The sequence below is a fragment of the Triticum urartu genome, chromosome 7A, assembly GCF_056163025.1.
Source record: "Triticum urartu cultivar PI428250 chromosome 7A, HENAU_Tu73, whole genome shotgun sequence".
In the NCBI taxonomy this organism is placed as follows: Eukaryota; Viridiplantae; Streptophyta; class Magnoliopsida; order Poales; family Poaceae; genus Triticum; species Triticum urartu.
In genome coordinates, this window is record NC_141879.1 from 124,964,942 (window position 1) to 124,983,298 (window position 18,357).

General features: G+C 48.3%; 2 protein-coding genes and 1 pseudogene across 10 annotated transcripts; all 3 read left to right on the top strand.

Annotated features, from left to right (window-relative positions):
- The first annotated feature begins 2,956 nt into the window (after positions 1-2,956).
- LOC125522115 (uncharacterized) lies at positions 2,957-14,490 on the top strand. Of its 6 annotated transcripts, none has more exons than XM_048687189.2 (6): positions 2,957-3,541; positions 3,639-3,774; positions 4,913-5,004; positions 5,459-5,582; positions 10,850-10,985; positions 11,727-12,445. In XM_048687189.2, the coding sequence occupies exons 1-6, from the start codon at positions 2,988-2,990 to the stop codon at positions 12,026-12,028; spliced, it is 1,344 nt and encodes a 447-aa protein (XP_048543146.1). In that variant the 5' UTR covers positions 2,957-2,987; the 3' UTR covers positions 12,029-12,445. The 6 variants fall into 6 exon arrangements, with proteins under 6 accessions (XP_048543146.1, XP_087392320.1, XP_087392321.1 ...); XM_087536194.1 differs by lacking the exon at positions 11,727-12,445 and adding an exon at positions 14,353-14,490 and having other exon boundaries at positions 2,960-3,541; XM_087536195.1 differs by lacking the exons at positions 10,850-10,985; positions 11,727-12,445 and adding exons at positions 6,464-6,586; positions 6,707-6,963 and having other exon boundaries at positions 2,960-3,541.
- On the top strand, positions 6,856-10,581 carry LOC125522114 (putative G-type lectin S-receptor-like serine/threonine-protein kinase At1g61610; annotated as a pseudogene). The gene is made up of 7 exons (XR_015611301.1): positions 6,856-8,188; positions 8,292-8,393; positions 8,996-9,150; positions 9,257-9,464; positions 9,540-9,777; positions 9,869-10,019; positions 10,099-10,581. The product of XR_015611301.1 is annotated as a putative G-type lectin S-receptor-like serine/threonine-protein kinase At1g61610 (transcript).
- LOC125522113 (G-type lectin S-receptor-like serine/threonine-protein kinase At1g11300) lies at positions 12,583-16,375 on the top strand. Of its 3 annotated transcripts, none has more exons than XM_087536192.1 (7): positions 12,583-14,296; positions 14,427-14,587; positions 14,860-14,994; positions 15,083-15,290; positions 15,364-15,601; positions 15,695-15,842; positions 15,951-16,375. In XM_087536192.1, the coding sequence occupies exons 1-7, from the start codon at positions 12,910-12,912 to the stop codon at positions 16,251-16,253; spliced, it is 2,580 nt and encodes an 859-aa protein (XP_087392318.1). In that variant the 5' UTR covers positions 12,583-12,909; the 3' UTR covers positions 16,254-16,375. The 3 variants fall into 3 exon arrangements, with proteins under 3 accessions (XP_087392318.1, XP_048543143.2, XP_048543144.2); XM_048687186.2 differs by having other exon boundaries at positions 14,427-14,531; positions 14,834-14,994; XM_048687187.2 differs by having other exon boundaries at positions 14,427-14,531; positions 14,837-14,994.
- The last annotated feature ends 1,982 nt before the right edge of the window (positions 16,376-18,357 follow it).

The window sequence follows — 18,357 nt, forward strand, 5'->3', positions numbered from 1 at the left end:
TAGATGTTAATACATTTTTCTATAAATTCTCGATCAAAGTTAAAAGATGTTTACTTAAGGTTAAACCTAGAACTTCTGATATTCTGTAACGGAGTAAGTAGTTCACAGTGATGCTGTCGATAAGGTTGCAGTTGAAAAGCGCAATGTTACCCTGTAACTTTTTATAAGTAGAACAGTAATTAACAGTGATGCTGTCGATAATAGTGTAAATAAAAACTGAAGAAACGCAGAAGCAGCAGTACTTAACAGTGTGGGAAGTCCGTCTGTATTTCGTCGTGTGTTTACTGCATCCCGTTCGTGCGAAATAGCTGAAGGAGTTCCGTCGGAAGAAGGATCTTAGGCATCTCTAGCCGCACTTCCAGGAAGGCCCTTTTAGGGCATCTTCAGCCGCGCCTCCAAGAAGGCCTTCTCAGGCGATTTTTTTGCGCCGGCGCCGAAAAAACGGTTCAGTCGCGTCTCCAGGAGCCCGATTTTCGCCGGTTTGGGTCGAAAACAGCGTCGGCGGACCCAGGCCGAACCCGGCGCGCTGGGGGCCGCCAGGGCGAGCTGTTTTGGCGTGAAAAAGACGCGGGCCAGCTGCGTCAGCGACTCGGCGCCTCGTCTTCCCCCAACGGCCTCGGTTCCCGCGAAGAATCAATGGCAAGGCTGCCGCCGGTCAGCCTTGCCATTGATTCCTCACGGGCGGCGCGTCACGGGACGGCACGCCGACGCCTCCCTTCCCTCGCACGCATACACACGGGCGCGACGCGGCTATAAAAGCCGGTGGCCTCCACTCGCCTGTGCCCACACCAGCCCCGCCCCTTGCCGCCGTCCAGCCCCTCCCTCTCCCTACCTCTCCCGAGCGCCGCCGCCCAGCCCCTCCCTCTACCTCTCCCGAGCCCGCCCAGCCCCGCCGTCGCCATGGCAGAACGCTTCCCCGGAGACGAGGCGGCGGCCAACGGCTTCGGCCGTCGTTCGCTCCGCGAACAGGAGTCCTGGCTTCTGTTCCAGGCGAACATTCCGGCGCCGCCGGACATGCGTGCCGGGCCGACGGGGTGGAGACTCAGCGCCGGGGGAGTGCCCATTCCCCCGTTGCCCGACGCCGTGGCGAAGCCGAAGTACTTCGCCGAGGAAGTCGAGATCGTGCGCGTGTCCCTCACCGACGCCCAACTCTCCCTCCCCCAGTACGCTGTCGACAACCACGCGGCATGGGCGGCGTATTTCGAGCGCCGCCAGCAGCAGCGCTTGACGTCCACCAACGGCGCGCTGGTGGTCGGCGGCTGGCAGAACAGCGAGGGGCGCCACCTTTGGTGGGGCGTCCCCGGCCGCACACTCGAGGGCGTGCTCACGTACCTCGAGGGCAGCAACGACCCGCCATTGGCGTACCCCCCGGCGAGGGTGGCCGCCCCGGCGCAGCACCGACGCGCCGGGCCATGGGCGCCAAGGAGGTTCGGGTCCTCCTCCTCCTCTCCCTTCTCCCGATCCTCATCGCACTCCTCCGACACTCTGGCCCTGCTCGGCGTCAAGGCCAAGCCCGCGGCGGAGACGCCACTCGACCGGCGCACTCGCAGCTAGGCCTGGGCGTTCGGTTCCCCCGAACCGAACGGTTCGGTACTTCAGTGTTTCAATTTTCTCGGTTCCTTGAAAACGTGGACCGATCGGTCTCTAGCAATAAACGAAACCGAGGCTTCGGTTCCCTCATCGATCGGTTCGGTACTCGGTTTTGTACCGAACAGACAGCTGGCGGGTTGGGCTAGCCGGATGGGATGGCTGCTGTACTCATTTTCTCGGCTGGGCTAAGAGATATGGTTTGTGTGGGCTAGATAACAACACGTGTTATGCTCAAAGAAAAAAAAAACAGGCTGTGAGCGAGACAACACGCAACAACAAACAACACCTAGGCTAGGTTCAATAAAAAAAGAAAGGCAGGCGGGCGTCCAGTACACGTGACGAGAAGCATGGAGGGAATCTCGGGCCAGCCGGCCAGCCTATGGCACTGTTCGCCACTAAATCACATTAACGCGCCATCAATTCATTTGATTTTTTTGCAAGGATAATTGATGTTCGTTGGCTAGTAGCACAAAGCGTATAAATGGGAGCTAATTTATGGAGACGCGCCAGACAGTTAGTGGTAGGCCTCGGTGCTTCGGTCAATTCGGTTGACAGACTGTGTAGACCGATTTCACCGAACAAAATTCGGTTTCTCAGAATTGCTAACCGAGCATAGTATCCAACAATTCGGTTTCGGTCACTTCGGCTTCGGTTCAGGTTAAATCGGTTCGGTTGTTCGGTTTATATGCCCACCCCTACTCACAGCGCCGGCATCATCATCAATAAGGGCGGTCGGCGCGCCTCCTCCTCGTCGGCTCCTCCGCGCTTCGTCAAGCCAAAGACGGAGCCGGGGCTGCCGCCAGTGAAGACGGAGCCGGGGCTGGCGCTGGTGAAGACGGAGCTGGGACTGGCGCCGGTAAAGGCGGAGTTCGACGGCGACGACGCGGCCCTAGAATGAGCGCGCCAGGACTCTATTGCGATGGAGAAGGCGCGCCGGGAGAAGGAGAAGGAGAAGGAGCGCCAGTGCGCCATCCTACGCCGCTTCGAGGAGCGCCGACGCGGCCGCGAGAAAGGCGGGGTCGTCGTCTTATGCGACAGCGACGACGACGACGACGCGCCGCCGCCAGTCCGCCATGGCGACGCCGGGCAGGGGTCCAGCAGGGGCGCCCGCGTCAAGGAGGAGAAGGCTAACGACGACGATGGCGACGACTTTAGCCCCTTTCTTTTTTTTATTAGGTTAATGTAATGTTTGGCCGAATTTCGCCGAAATTTGACATGTTTGACCGAAATTTAACTAATTTTTACCATAACTTCACCGAACGGTTCTTTTTTTTAATACGCGCCTGAGGCGGCCCTCGAAGCCGACGGCTGGGGACCGACTCACCCCAGGATCATTTTTTGCGCCGGCTCATCTCGGGCGGCGCTTTTAAACGCCCCTGGAGGGTCAACGGCTGGAGATGCCCTTAACCTGCCAAGCACGCGAGAAGCCCAACGGAGAGATGGCAAAAGCGAGTGCCACGCCGAAGGTAGCTCGCCGGCGAGCCAACGCCGTGAGGGCCCTACCGAACGGGCCCCATCGCTTCCTCCGCCTGGTCGCCACCATCCGAAAAACCACCCGCCGCCGCCGCTGCCGCCGGGGCCTCGCCGCAGTCTCCCCGTCCTCGCCGCCGCCGCTCCCGACCTCCGACAGGCGGCAATGCGCGGCCCGACCTCCAGCCCCCTCGTCGCCGCCGCCCCACGAGGCCGAGACGCCGCAGGAGTCGAAGCGCCCGGAGGAGGAGGAGGAGCACGCCGCTGATGCCGCCGCGGAGGCCGTCGCGGGCAAGTACTGGGCCCACCGCCACAGCCTCTTCTCCCTGTACGACCGCGGCGTGCGGATGGACGCCGAGGGCTGGTACTCCGCCACCCCGGAGGCCATCGCCGCCGCGCAGGCCGCCCGAGCTGCGCCCGCAGGCCTCGTCCTCGACGCCTTCGCCGGGGTCGGCGGCAACTCCATCCAGTTCGCCGCCAGGCGCGTGCCCGCCGCCCCTTTCCGTTTCCGGGTCGCTCGCCTGCTCTGCTCCCGCACTATTAACATGAGACGTCGCCGGCATCTTGTACTCGTGCAGGGGCTGCTACGTGGTCGCGGTGGAGATGGATCCCCGGAAGGTGGAGCTGGCGAGGCACAACGCCAGGATCTACGGCGTGGAGGACATGATCGAGTTCGTTGTCGGCGATTTCTTCCACCTCGCGCCTTACTTGAAGGTATGCTTGTTCAGTTTTACGATGAACAAGACCACATTTAGTAGTTCAGTGAATATTTTATCAATGGACATACCTTGATCTTGTCTGTTGGGGGAAATCCAGAAATGATATGAAACCAGCCAAACCAGTGTATGCTTCCAACTATGATATGGCATGCTCAGTTAATAAAAAGATTCACAAACCTATCTGTAACTTCTGATGTTATCAATTCTCTTTGCGCAATTAAGCCATGAGTCACACCAGGATTCTACCTGCATGAATTACATGAGAAGTCGATAACTATGTGGAACAAAAATTCAGGGATCTCAATATCGGAATCTGTAGAAAGCCATTTTTCCCCCTAAATCTACAATTGTTGGTAGTGAGTTACTTGTTAATTTAATTTCATCTATAAACACTTCAACTGCCCAAGTCCCCTTGTTTTCTGAACTTTATTATTACTACCTGTACTCCTTCACCAGCCTGACATTGCTGACAGGAGTTTCGATAAAACTAGGCACGTCCTACCCATTTTGTGATGTAAATCACTTAACTGTTTATTTTAGTTTGATGTTGAGGCCAGATATATTCTGAAAACAGTACAAGATAAACTTTAGATTCCTTGTCATGTCAACACCATTGGCTAATAACCGAATAGTACATCCAGAATATTTAGTTAAGTGCCTCATTTAGGACTATCTGCTTATTCGGTTATTTATTTGAAGTTTTGAACAGATTATTGCTTTTATCTTTATCCTACATTGTTGTCAGTCCATCTGCAAATGAATCAAAAAGTATCATATATAAAGGGTCTTCCTGTCTCAGGCCTTGGACAGCATAGTAACACCTATTGTTCACCATACAGTGCAATATTGACCCGGCCCTTTGTTATGCCCATTATCCTGTCAAACCATTTTAATTGAACGCCTGTAGCAAGCAACACTGCTCAAGGTACCCCGTATTAAATTTGTCAATTGTTTTCTTGAAGTCTATTTTCAAAATGGTACTTCCTCTTTAGTATGATGAGATTGGCATAAAACATCATGAGGGATAACTACATCATCCGAGATGAACTAGTGAGATTGAGTGACAGTTATAATTTTCATATTGTTGAGTAGCCATTTAATGAATGGTTTGCTGATTGCTACTACTTTACCAGGCAGATTTGGTGTTCCTTTCACCACCATGGGGAGGGCCATCATATAATCAAACACCAGTGTACACCCTCGATATGCTGAAGCCAAAGGATGGGTATGCTGCTCACCATCTTCCAAATTGTCCTTACACCAGATGATGAATTAGAATAAAAAACACAGACAGGTTTGAAACAGTTTATGCTTCTTTGAAGCGAGCATACTGATGGAGTGCTTTGTAGTCGTTGGCCTACAATTGTAGCCTTGTAGCTGTTAGTCATGGAAGCTTTGCACATTCCAAGTGAAACTGGACTGGTGAATTATTACTCTTGTACATTTGTGGTACTTAGGGGTGTTGGATGAGGGATATTTCTGTAGATAGTTTTCATATTTAGTTGATCCAAACTAAATACCAGAGCTCTTGAAGAAACATACCCCTCATCCAAACAGCCCCTATTGTTACATTCAGATAAAATCAGAATGAACAATTTTTTTTTTGCGGGTGAGAATGAACAAAATTAACTCTGATACAGTAAAACAATTGTATTATTGATATATGGTTTTGCACGCAGGCATGCAATATTTCAAGCTGCTCAGAAAATAGCTCCTAATATCATCATGTTCTTGCCACGGAATGTGGACATAAGCCAAGTAGAGGAACTTTCGTGGTTGTCTTCTCCTCCCCTGGATTTTGAGGTATGATACTGTTCTCCTCTCCTTTTGGTCGCATTTTTCATGACTCCGAGCATTTTACAGCTATCATCCTAGGACGAGACCTTAATATTCAAGTTTTCTATAGAGTGAAGAGAGCTACGTACAGCACAGATTCAAAGGAATCACTGCTTACTTTGGAGACGTGGCACGATGATCCAGTTCATTATCGAAGTTGAGAACAAGGACCCAGTGAGGCGAAGTTCTTCCTAAGCTACTTATGTTTTTTCCTCCTAAGTCCTAAGTTGGTGCAGGAGGAATTAGTCTTGCAGATGTGACATCCATGTACATATCAACTGAATTTCGACCATTTCAATAAATATATGAGTTGGTCATAGCCAAGAGATCATTATTCTAATAACAAGGATTTAGTTTAGGCTTCTCGAATTGGGTTCCATAAGATCGACTCTAATTGTTTAACCCCCAAATCCAGTTTGGAAAATCTCTTGGTTCCCATTCGCATCCCTGGAGTCAGGTATGGGAAATGTCTACTGAAATCTCAAAAGTCCTCTCATTGAATCAGCAATGACGGGAGAAGTTTCATAATGTGTGGCTATGACATGATCATAGCTGTGCCAACTGGAATCAAAATCTTTAGTTGGATAGTTACCACCTGGGGATGTATGAATTTTCTTAAATGTAGATACATAAAAATGGGAACAAAGGGATAGGAATAGGAACAGGAAATATAGTACAAATGGAAGAAGAGGCACCAGTGGGAACATCTCTGCTGACTAATTAAATGTGGCCCGTAATACATGAAGAAACCTGTTTATGTCTGGATATTTCACACCATTTTGTTGTCAGCCAAGGAACCCATATTGGTAGCATGTTGTTTCCTGTCTGATCGTGTTGTCTCGGCGCAGTGTTGTTTCCTGTCGGATCGTATTGCCTCGGCGCAAACTGAAATCTCAGAAGTCCTCTTGTTGAGCCTCTCCAGCCGAGGAGCTGGATGTGACATCCACTCCCTGGAGGATATGATTTTTAAGGTACGGTATTTCCACCTCGAAGTTTCATGCCATTGACTTGCTCTTTCCCAACCTGTGACAAGATGAAGAAGAGAAAGTTCAAAGTAAACAGCAATTGTTTAACGCTTCTGGCCAGGGCAGCAATGAAGATGGAAGTAGACAGCTGAAATGTCAACTTCAGAACTAGCCTACTATATTTGCGAAGTCTTTGCATTATTGTTGCTTGTACGAGTACATTCCCAGAATCACATACCGAGGCTGGACTGCAATTCTTCTGGCAGCATCGTCGAATGGATTGGTCATCTCTCAGCTGTTCCGCTTGCGTACTGATCATTCTGTTCCTGCCGTTGGGTGCATCTGATGACCGGCTTGTCCCCGGCAAGCCGCTCTCCCCCGGCACAACCATTGTCTCGGATGGCGGTGACTTTGCCTTGGGCTTCTTCTCCTCATCCGGCTCGATGCCGTCCAACCTGTACCTCAGCATCTGGTACAACGGCATCCCCGAGCTCACCATGGTATGGGTCGCCAACCGGGAAACCCCGGTCACGAACAGCACTTCCTCCGCGTCGACGCTCTCCCTCACCAGCACCTCCAATCTTGTTCTCTCTGATGGTGCTGACAGTCATGTTGTCTGGACAACTGACGTGGCTTCCTCAAGCTCGTCTTCACCAGTGGCGGTGCTTCTGAATACTGGTAACCTCGTCATCCAGTCACCTAATGGCAGCAGGGTGTGGCAGAGCTTTGACCACCCGACCGACACGTTCCTACCTGGCATGAAGATGCGGATCAGGTACAGGACACGCGCCGGTGAGCGCCTGGTGTCCTGGAAAGACGCCAGAGACCCCTCTCCTGGGAGCTTCTCCTACGGCTGTGATCCGGCCACGTCCATCCAGATGTTCCTCTGGGACGGGTCGCGCCCGGTGTACTGCAGCACCCCATGGACGGGGTACCAGGTGAAGAGCGAGGGCGAGTTCCTGATAACCAACACCAGCGCCATCATCATATCCCTGGCCTTTGTCACCAACGACGAGGAGAGCTACACAATGTTTAGCGTCTCGGATGGTGCCTGGCACACCAGGTTCGTGCTGACCTACTCTGGCAAGCTCCAGTTCCAAAGCTGGAATAGTAGCTCTTCGACTTGGGTAGTCTTTGGGCAGTGGCCACGCCACAAATGCAATCACTATGGCTACTGCGGCACGCATGGCTACTGCGGCACGCATGGCTACTGCGATGAGACTGTGTTGCCCGTCCCGACGTGCAAGTGCCTCGATGGTTTTGAGCCAACGAGCACGGAGGAGTGGAACAACAGTGAGTTCTCAAAGGGGTGTCGACGGAAAGAGGCGCTGCGTTGCGGTGATGGTTTCTTCGCCTTGCCGGGCATGAAGCCACTGGATAGGTTCGTGGTCGTTGGAAACACATCGTCGAAGGAGTGTGCGACGGCATGCGGCCGCAACTGCTCCTGCATGGCCTACGCTTACACCAACCTGAGCAGAAGCATTGCCAACGGAAACATGACAAGGTGCTTGGTGTGGGTTAGGGAATTAGTTGACACCGGGAAGCTAGGCACAAGCACCGACAGCGATACGCTCTATCTGTGACTTGCAGGCTTGGACGCAGCAATTGGTACCAAATCTCTCCTTTATATCTATAATAACTCTTTTTTGTCTCGTGGATGTGCTCCACTATATATGATACTTTGTTTTTATGTTATTCTGTTCGCCCATAGGTAAAAGGACAAGGAGCAACACCATGAAAGTTGTGTTGCCGGTTGTAGGAAGTATTGTTCTGATACTCGTGTGCATTTCCATTGCATGGTTGAAATTTGAAGGTGCGTTTAGTTTACATTGCTTGGAGATATACTGATTTGACCTTTCCGAAATATTGTTGTTTGCGTACTGTACCCTCATTCTATGGAATCCTCTGAAACCCATGAAGATGCAAATCCAGGCGAAATAGCCCCTTATCCTTATGTAGTTTAATCACAGTGTCTGGTAATGTAGTTGTGGCAATTTGTCGGTAAATAAGATATGACGGAACCACATTGTCTCTATACATCCTCCACCCAGGGTGAGCCCCATGGATCATCAGGGTTGTGCTCCCGCTGCCAATCACCGCTGTAGGTATACTCGTTGCGGTCTAGTAGTGCGGACATAAGTGTTCAAAACTAAGGGAGAAGTCAGAAGGGGTGGAGAAAGCTAGTGAGAATGGGTTGATTTTTCTAATATGTCAATTACATTTTATATGTCTGAGTTGCCGCCACATCAAGTATGTCATTTGATGTAAATTGGCCATTCAGTTTGAAATATAGTACTTATAAGGTAGAGACCGCTCTACCTTTTTAAAAACCAATAGTTAGGGTCAAATAGAGCTCTTCTTAGCTGTTGTTATGATGGTTGGACAAGAATTATTATGCAACTGTATGGTGAGCAGGCAAGAAGAGAAACAAGGCACACAGGAAGTTGCCATCGGATGGTTCGAGTGATCTTGAATTTCCATTAGTAAGATTTGAGGAAATTGCCCTAGCAACACACAATTTCTCTGAAACATGTATGATTGGGCATGGAGGCTTTGGGAAAGTTTATAAGGTGGTTATTCAGCACTAGTTTCCTCTTATTCAGTCCAAAATCAGTAACCTAATTGATATATTCATATGAAAAACTCAAATCTTTTTTATTGCTTAATATTATACAGGGAACACTATGTGGTCAAGAGATTGCTGTCAAAAGGCTAAGTAGGGATTCTCAACAAGGAACAAATGAATTCAGGAATGAAGTCATCCTTATTGCCAAATTGCAACACAAAAACTTGGTTCGACTTCTTGGATGTTGTGACAAGGGAGATGAAAAACTACTGATCTATGAGTATTTGCCTAATAAAAGTTTAGATGCCACCCTTTTCGGTATGTTCTAGCACCACACCAGGTATTCATGGAACAACTCAACATATTTTTTCTTACATTTGCTTTTGTCTTAAGATGATTCAAGAAAACATTTGCTGGATTGGGGGACACGGTTAACCATAATTAAAGGTGTCGCAAAGGGTCTTCTTTATCTTCATGAAGATTCAAGAATGACCATAATTCACCGAGATCTCAAAGCTGGGAACGTTTTGCTAGATGCAGAGATGAAACCTAAAATAGCAGATTTTGGTATGGCAAGGATCTTCAGTGATAACCAGGAAAATGCGAACACCCAACACGTCGTCGGAACATTGTAAGTAACTGTTTGAACCAATAGCTCATATTACCCCATGATTATGTTCAATTCCCATTTGTGCAACTATTGCATGCCAATAATCAAGCAGCGGCTACATGGCCCCTGAGTATGCAATGCAAGGCATCATCTCTACCAAATCTGACATCTATAGTTTTGGCGTGTTACTACTGGAGATTGTAACTGGTATGAAGAGAAGCTCCACTAGTCACGCCATGGGCTTTCCAAGCCTCATAATCTACGTGAGTATATACATGCTTTCGCCGAAGTTCTCAATAAGGAAAATAGTTTTTTAACCCGAGATGTTTTTGTTTGTTTCAGTCGTGGAATATGTGGAAAGATGGGAAGGCAGAGGAATTGGCTGACTCATCTATTGTAGATACATGCCTACTAGATGAGGTGTTGCTTTGCATTCATGTAGCACTCTTGTGTGTCCAAGAAAACCCAAAAGACAGACCACACATGTCATCGGTTGTGTTCACCCTAGAGAATGGAAGCACTACACTCCCAACTCCCAGTCGGCCTGCATACTTCGTGGGACAGAGCAATGAATTGGACCAACTCACAAATAATATTCAGAATTCCGTGAATACTTTAACTCTTACTGGTATAGAGGGTCGATGAAATAGTTCATTACTTTTATGTGTTGGACATGGTGTAAAGAAAGGCTTGTCCACCAGTGGTCGTTGTTTGTAGCCTAGTGGTGGAGGGAAGTTGTTTGATCCCATCTACACGGGTTTGATCCATGAAGTTTTTGTTCTACTGAATGATTCTTGTTCGTGCCCATGAAATATGTTCATAATAGAGGATGGCCGAGTGTCAGTGTGCATGAAGTTTTTCTTTTTTCACGAACTTGTGATGGACGCCGAGGGCTGGTACTCTGCCACTCTGGAGGCCATCGCCACCGTGCAGTACACCTTCTCAGTGCCTGTCGGTCTCGTTGTCGACACGTTCGCCAGGGTCGGTGGCAATTCCATCCAGTTTGCCGCCAGGCACGCGCCGCTGGCCGACCCCTTCTCGTTTCCAGGACACTGCTTTCCCCCGCTAACACTGGCGTTTCGTTCTCGTGCAGGGGCTGCTACGTGGTCACGGTGGAGATCGATCCCTGGAAGGTGGATCTGGTGAGGCACAATGCCAGAATCTATGGCGTGGAGCATTTGATCGAGTTCGTCGTCGGCGATTTCTTCCACCTCGCGCCTTACTTGAAGGTAGTATACTCGTTCAGTTTTAGGATGAACAAGACCACATTGAGTAGGCCAGTTAAATTTTGATAAATGGACATGCCTATTGGGGGAAATCCTGAAATGGTATGAAACCAGCCAAACCAATGTATGCTTCCAACTATGATATGGCATGCTCAAGGTATGCACAGTTATAAAAAAAACATAAACCCATCTGTAAGACTGTAACTGTTAATTTTACAAACTCTTTTCACGCAATTAAGCTATGAGGCGCACCAGGATTCTACCTGCGTGGATTACAGAACTCGAGAACACTCTGTATGTCCAGTATATCGGAATCTGTAGAAAGCCATTTTGATTTCTAAAGAGAAATCTACAATTGTTGGTAGTGTGGTATTTTTTATTTTAATCTATAAGCACTACAACTGCCCAAGCGACCTTGTTTTTTGAACTATATTATTACTACCAGTACTCCTTCACCAGCCTATTTTTTTGTGATAAACTCCTTCACCAGCCTGACATTACTGACAGGAGTTCCAACAAAACTAGGCATGTCCTCACACATTTAGTGATGTACTCCCTCCGTTCTGAATTATAAGATGTTCTAACTTTTTGTGAATCGTATGTATATAGATGTGTTTTGGTGTGTTTGTTCACTCATTTCAGTCCGTATGTAGTCTATATTGAAATGTCCAAAACATTATATAATTTGGAACGGAGGTAGTAGACCACCACCTTTTAAAAATTTGATGTTGATGCCTGATGTAGAGGGAGGAGAGGGTCACCCGACGCCCTTCAAGAAGGATGGCGGCGCCCGCAGGCGTCACCGCGTTGGTGCCGGCAAGACCCGACATGGATTTCTCCCGACCTCTCGCGCCCACCATCCAGGACCAACCTTCGGCTCCACCACACCCGCCGCCCACCAACATGCGCCAACACAGTCACGAGGACACCGCCATCGTCTCACCACGGCCAACGAAGCGAGGCCGGCCGGATCCAAACGAGACACCCGTAGACAAGGACCAGCAGCACCGCAGCCACGAGGGAGGGAACAACCTCCACCGGCTTAGGCGGTAGCAGACCGGGCATAGCAGCAGAGGCACACCAGACCAAATGTTCGGCCGGGCCCAGCGCGTGCCCGCGAAGCTCCGCCGCCGTGCTTCAGCAGTCACGGCACAACAGCCGCCGTCCCTGTCGCGAGGAGCTCGCCGGAACCACCGGAGAACAACCCACTGCGGCCACCCAGCAGGCCCGCCCTGACCCAGATCAGGCTCGTAGGGCCTAGATCTGGGCCAGCCGGGCGCCGCCGGCCGCCGCAAGCCATGGGCCGTCACCGCCGCCAAGGGGCAACGCCTCCGCACCGCCGCCGTCCAGATCCGTGCCGGAACGCCGCCGGCCGAAGGGCTCCGCCGCCAGGACTGCTCGCCCGAGCCGGGGTCCAGCGACGGCGGAAGAAGGAGGGCCGCCACCGCCGGACTGCGGGGCACCGCGCGGGCAACGCCCGGCCGCGCCCGCCGGCGGCAGCGGCGAGGGGGAAGGGGGGCGGCGACTCGCGGGGAGGGGGAGGAGTGGGGAACCGCCCTGGTCGCCTCGCTCGGGGAGGGCGACGCGGGGGGCACGCGGGGAGGGGGAGGAAAAATAGGAAATACACAGCAACTAGAAGTGATGGTGCTCCCTGACTGGCTATTTCCCAGTTCAAAGTACACGTAATGGCGGTTGAGACTGGTTATTTCCCAGTTCAAAGTACACGTAATGGCAGTTGAGACTGGTTATTTCCCAGTTCAAAGTACACGTAATGGTAGTAGAATGGACACACATTATCCTTTGATTTTTAATATCTGCATTTACGTCAGGCCAATCGTGATGAATTATATCCTAAACGCACAGAATGAAGGCGGACCGACGTAGACAGCCAGAATGTCAACTCTGAAACTAGCCTACTATAATCGTAATGTTGCTTGTCTGGCCAAGGAGTCATGTAAGACCACCAGAATCACATTTCGTGCCTGTACTGCAATTCTTCTGGCAGCATCGTCGAATGGATTGGTCAGCTCTCAACTGCTCCATCGCCGTGCTGATCATTCTGTTCCTGCCGCTGTGTGCGTCCGACGACCGGCTTGTCTCCAGCAACCCGCTCTCCCCTGGCACCACCATCGTCTCGGATGGCGGTGACTTCGCATTTGGCTTCTTCCCCTCTTCTGGCTCAACGCCGTCCAACCTGTACCTTGGCATCTGGTACAACGGCATCTCCGAGCTCACCGTGCTGTGGGTCGCCAACCGGGAAACCCCGGTCAGGAACACTACCTCCTCCACGCCCATGCTCTCCCTCACCAACACCTCCAATCTTGTTCTCTCTGATGGTGATGGCAGTCGTGTTGTTTGGACGACTGGCGTGGCCGCTGCCTCGATCTACAATTCATCAGAGGCAGTTCTTCTGAAGACCGGTAACCTCATCATCCGGTCATCCAACGGCACCACGGTTTGGCAGAGCTTCGACCACCCAACCGACACGTTCCTACCTGGCATGAAGATGCGGATCAGGTACAGGACACGTGCGGGTGGACGCCTGGTATCCTGGAAAGGCTCCGGAGACCCCTCACCAGGGAGCTTCTCCTACGGCTGCGACCCAGCCACCATCATCCAGATGTTCCTCTGGAACGGGTCACGCCCGGTATACCGCACCGCCCCATGGACGGGGTACCAGGTCAAGAATGAGTACCAATACTTGAGGACCAACACCAGCGCCATCATGATATATCTCAGTGTCGTCAATAATGACAAGGAAACCTACGCAATATTTAGCGTCTCGGACGTTAGCTGGCGCACCAGGCTTGTGCTGGCCTACTCCGGCGCGCTCCAGTTCCAGGGCTGGAACAACAGCTCCTCTGCGTGGGTAGTCTTTGGGCAGTGGCCACACCACGGATGCAACCGCTACGGCTACTGTGACGAGACGGTGTTGCCCGTCCCGACGTGCAAGTGCCTCGATGGTTTTGAGCCGACGAGCACAGAGGAGTGGAACAAGGGCAAGTTCTCAAAGGGGTGTCGACGGAAAGAGGCACTGCGTTGCGGCGATGGTTTCTTGGCCTTGCCGGGCATGAAACCACCGGACAAGTTCGTGTTTGTCGGAGACACGTTGTTGGAGGAATGTGCGGCGGCATGCCGCCGCAACTGCTCATGCGTGGCGTACGCCTATGCCAACCTGAGCAGTGGCATGGCCAGCGGAGGTATGCCAAGGTGTTTGTTGTGGGTCGGTGAGTTGGTTGACACCGGGAAGTTACACGCAGACCCCGTGAGCGACACACTCTATCTGCGGCTTGCAGGCTTGGATGCAGTAGCTGGTACCACTTTATTACCTTATATATACTTGTCTACACTAACTCTCTTTTTGTTTTAGATTGACAAGACACAGCACAACTCGGGGACGACCTTGGCTATGCATAATACTTTATTTTTATGTGCGCTGCACAGCTAAAAGGACAAGAAGGAGCACTGCAGTGAAGATTGTACTGCCAGTTTTAGGAAGTAGTGTCCTGATACTCATGTGCATTTCCCTTGCATGGTTGAAATCCAAAGGTGCGTTTAGTCTACATTCCTTACATTCCCGAAACATTCAAGTTTCTGTATCTATTGTACCCCCATACCACGAAAGCTTTATAAATCCCATGAAGATGCAAATCCATGCTGGCAATGTGGTGGTGGCAATTCATCAATAGATAAGACATGGCTGAACCACATTATTTCTCTTGATCCTGCGCTGGTTGGGTTCTACGAGTGATGACTTGAGTGTTCAACTAAGGGACAAGTTCGGGGGGCTAATTGCATAGTACTATGTTATATTTACTGGAGAAGAAATGATCATGCCATTTTGTTTGAAGAAGGCAAGAACAGGACCCAGGGAAAGCACAAGAAGGCGCTATTGGATGGCTCAAGTGATCTTGAATTCCCATTTGTAAGATTTGAGGAGATTGCCCTAGCAACACATAATTTCTCGGAAACATGTATGATTGGACGGGGAGGCTTTGGCAAAGTTTACAAGGTAATTATTCAGCACTACATTGTTTTTATTCTAACTGATATATTCACATGACAAATTCAGATCTACATATTCCCTTAAAATCATACAGGGAACACTAGGCGATCAGGAAATTGCTGTCAAACGGCTAAATAAGGATTCTCAACAAGGAACAAATGAATTCAGAAATGAAGTAATACTTATTGCCAAACTTCAACACAGAAATTTGGTTCGACTTCTTGGATGTTGTGACGAGGGAGATGAAAAGTTGTTGATTTATGAGTATTTGCCTAATAGAAGCTTAGATGCCACCCTTTTCGGTATATTCTAGCAACACACCAGTTTTTAAAACATGTCAAAATTTTGTTTTCTAACATTTGCTTTTGTCTAAAGATGATTCAAGGAAATTGCTGCTGGATTGGGGAACACGTTTAAATATAATCAAATGTGTCGCCAGGGGGCTTCTTTATCTCCACCAAGATTCAAGGCCGACCATAATTCACAAAGATCTCAAAGCCGGAAATGTTTTGCTAGATGCACAGATGAAGCCCAAGATAGCGGATTTTGGTATGGCGAGGATCTTCGGTGATAACCAGGAAAATGCAAACACCCAACGTGTCGTCGGAACATAGTGAGTAACTGTTTGAACCAATAGCTCCAATTGATCTGCAATTATATCCAAACCCCATTTCAAATAACCCTTGCAAGTCAAATAATCAAGCAGCGGCTACATGGCTCCTGAGTATGCAATGCAAGGCGTCATCTCTACCAAGTCCGACATCTATAGTTTTGGCATGTTGCTATTGGAGATTGTAACTGGTATGAAGAGAAGCTCCAGCAGTCCCATGGGCTTTCCTAGCCTCATAGCTTACGTACGTACAGCATGTTTTCAAGTTCCCAACTATCTACAAAATTGCCCGATATTTTTGAAAGAAAATAGTCATGTAACACAAAAGAGATGATGTTTTTGTTTGTTCCAGTCATGGAATATGTGGAAGGACGGGAAGGCAGAGGAGTTGGCCGACCCATCTATCATGGACACATGCTTACCAGATGAGGTGTTGCTTTGCATTCATGTAGCCCTCTTGTGTGTCCAAGAAAACCCAAAAGACAGGCCACACATGTCATCAGTTGTGTTGGCGCTAGAGAATGGGAGCACTACACTGCCAGCTCCCGACCGGCCTGCATACTTTGCAGGATGGAGCACTGAACTGGAGCAGCTCAGAAACAATATTCAGAATTCTGTGAATAGGTTAACTCTTACTGGTATAGAGGGTCGATAAAATGGTTCGGTACTTTTATATGTGTAATTCGATGTGTTGGACATTACGTCGTTTGTAGCTAGTGGTGAAGGGAAGTTGTTTGAGCCCATCCACACCGGTTTGATGCATGAAGATTATTGTTCTACTGAATGTGCTCGTGTGTTTGCGTCGTCGTGGTGGTGAAAAAAAAGGCAATCTTAGTTAGCAAAAATATGTATGCACTCTTTTACTGAGAACATCAAACACAAAATACAACAAAAATACTTAATATAATTATAAGGCCTTTTTACATTATATTTACTCTACTCTTATAAAAAAACAGAGTTGGTGATGATGGTGTGTCTGCCATCCTGCAATATAGGCCGTCTGATTTATATCCGACGGATAGGAAGAAAAACTATGACAATTTTGCAAAAAGATACCCACACCCCTCTTCACATTTGCAAATAAAGCCTTCCCTCGTTTATCTTTTTCTCTTACAAGATAAACTACTCATATAAATGCATTTTGATGTTACGTGCAACACATAGACATCTTGCTAGTTATAGTAATTTAAAATTTTCTTTGCTTGGTGAATCGTGAAGCATGTCCTTGTGCTGCTGCATTGGTGCATCCTCATTGTCGTTTCACCAATTCAAGCCAAGGAAGTGGGATTACACGGCCCAACCACAAACCCCTTCCCCAACCCAGGGCGAGACACCTAAGAGGCCAAATTTCTCCGGAGCTAGAGGCTGAGTAACCGTGGCTTGAGCAGCACACCGACAATGTCGATGCTGCTGCGGAGAGGGCAAGTAACAGGTCCATGGCCCGCCGACGTAGTATGTTCACCCGATACCATGAAGGCGCAAACAAATGTCAAACAGGAGAAATCTAAACAACTAAGATTTAGTAGAAATATGTATATTACTAGCAAAAGGGCCAGTGCATTGCAACGGGAGAAAAAATAAATCATAATCTCCAATGGCCATGATCAGATTTTGCTGCATTACCGAGATACACTATCACTCACAATTTCGTGAAATCATGACCATTTTTTTAAACTATGAACATATTTGAAATAGTGAACATTTTTCCAATTCATGAACACTTCTACAAATTTATGAACATTTTCTAAAATCAAGAACATTTTCGAATTCATGAACATTTTATACTATTTGAATTTTTTTAAATGTGAACATTTTTTAACAGTTTTCCTGATTTTTTTTAAATTCATGAATAATTTGTTGATTTAACGAACATTTTTTGAAATGCATAAATTTTAATTAGAGAACATTTTATGAATGAATAGACTATTTTGTAAGTCACGAACAGTGTTTGATTTTTTTGGATATTTTCCCATTAATGAATATTTTTTGAATTGGCAAAATTTTGTTCAATTTTGTTAACATTTTTAATACACGAAATTAAAAAAATCATGAACATCTTTTGATTTTGCGTATATTTGTTTTAAAAAATTCGAGCATTTTCTGAATAAACAACATTTTTTATAAACTCACGAATATTGTTTGAATCCACAAACATTTTATGATTTACTAAATATTGTATTTCAAAATTCTCATTTTTTAAAGTTCAGAACACTTTTGAAGTTCCAAGTTATTCAAAGTACGAAAAAATATGGAAAATAAAAATAAAAATTTGAAAACAAAATTTTAAAATTAGGCCATGTGGACACAGGCCGGCCCAAACAGATGTGTTGTGTCTTTTCCCAGTGCACAGAGCGCAGTATAGGAGGTCCCTGCGTTTTTTTCACAGTTATATGGGGCATTGATGGGTAATATTTTGCAACATTGGGGGCAATTACCTTGACGTATCGTAAGAAGCAATAGCCCTTTATTATTAGGTATAGATTAAGGACATCGATATATGTCAAATGGCAGATTTTTAGCAATCTTCCACCGAACGCTCCATTCGGTCTGGAAGGTTAGATTTTTTTTTTGAGGGGTGGTCTGGGAGGTTAGACGGAACGAACGTTTTCGTTTGGCGGGGCAACCCTCTCAGTGCGAACCATGGCCCAATAGGTTGCTGGGCTTCCCCCAGTATAATTCCTTGTACCTAAAAAAACACAATCCAAAAATTCCTGTGTCAACACAAAATCCAAAAATAAAAACAAACATGCGTGTCATCT

What these genes read in the sequence shown, in the direction of transcription:
- LOC125522113 (XM_087536192.1), top strand. Translation starts at nt 12,910, where the DNA reads ATGTTGCTTGTCTGGCCAAGGAGTCATGTAAGACCACCAGAATCACAT. An exon ending in AGGCTTGGATGCAGTAGCTG is followed by an intron (nt 14,297 to 14,426) that starts GTACCACTTTAT and finishes TGCGCTGCACAG; the next exon opens with CTAAAAGGACAAGAAGGAGC. An exon ending in TTCAAGTTTCTGTATCTATT is followed by an intron (nt 14,588 to 14,859) that starts GTACCCCCATAC and finishes ACCCAGGGAAAG; the next exon opens with CACAAGAAGGCGCTATTGGA.
- LOC125522115 (XM_048687189.2), top strand. Translation starts at nt 2,988, where the DNA reads ATGCCCTTAACCTGCCAAGCACGCGAGAAGCCCAACGGAGAGATGGCA. An exon ending in ACCTCGCGCCTTACTTGAAG is followed by an intron (nt 3,775 to 4,912) that starts GTATGCTTGTTC and finishes CTACTTTACCAG; the next exon opens with GCAGATTTGGTGTTCCTTTC. An exon ending in ACCTCGCGCCTTACTTGAAG is followed by an intron (nt 10,986 to 11,726) that starts GTAGTATACTCG and finishes TGCCTGATGTAG; the next exon opens with AGGGAGGAGAGGGTCACCCG.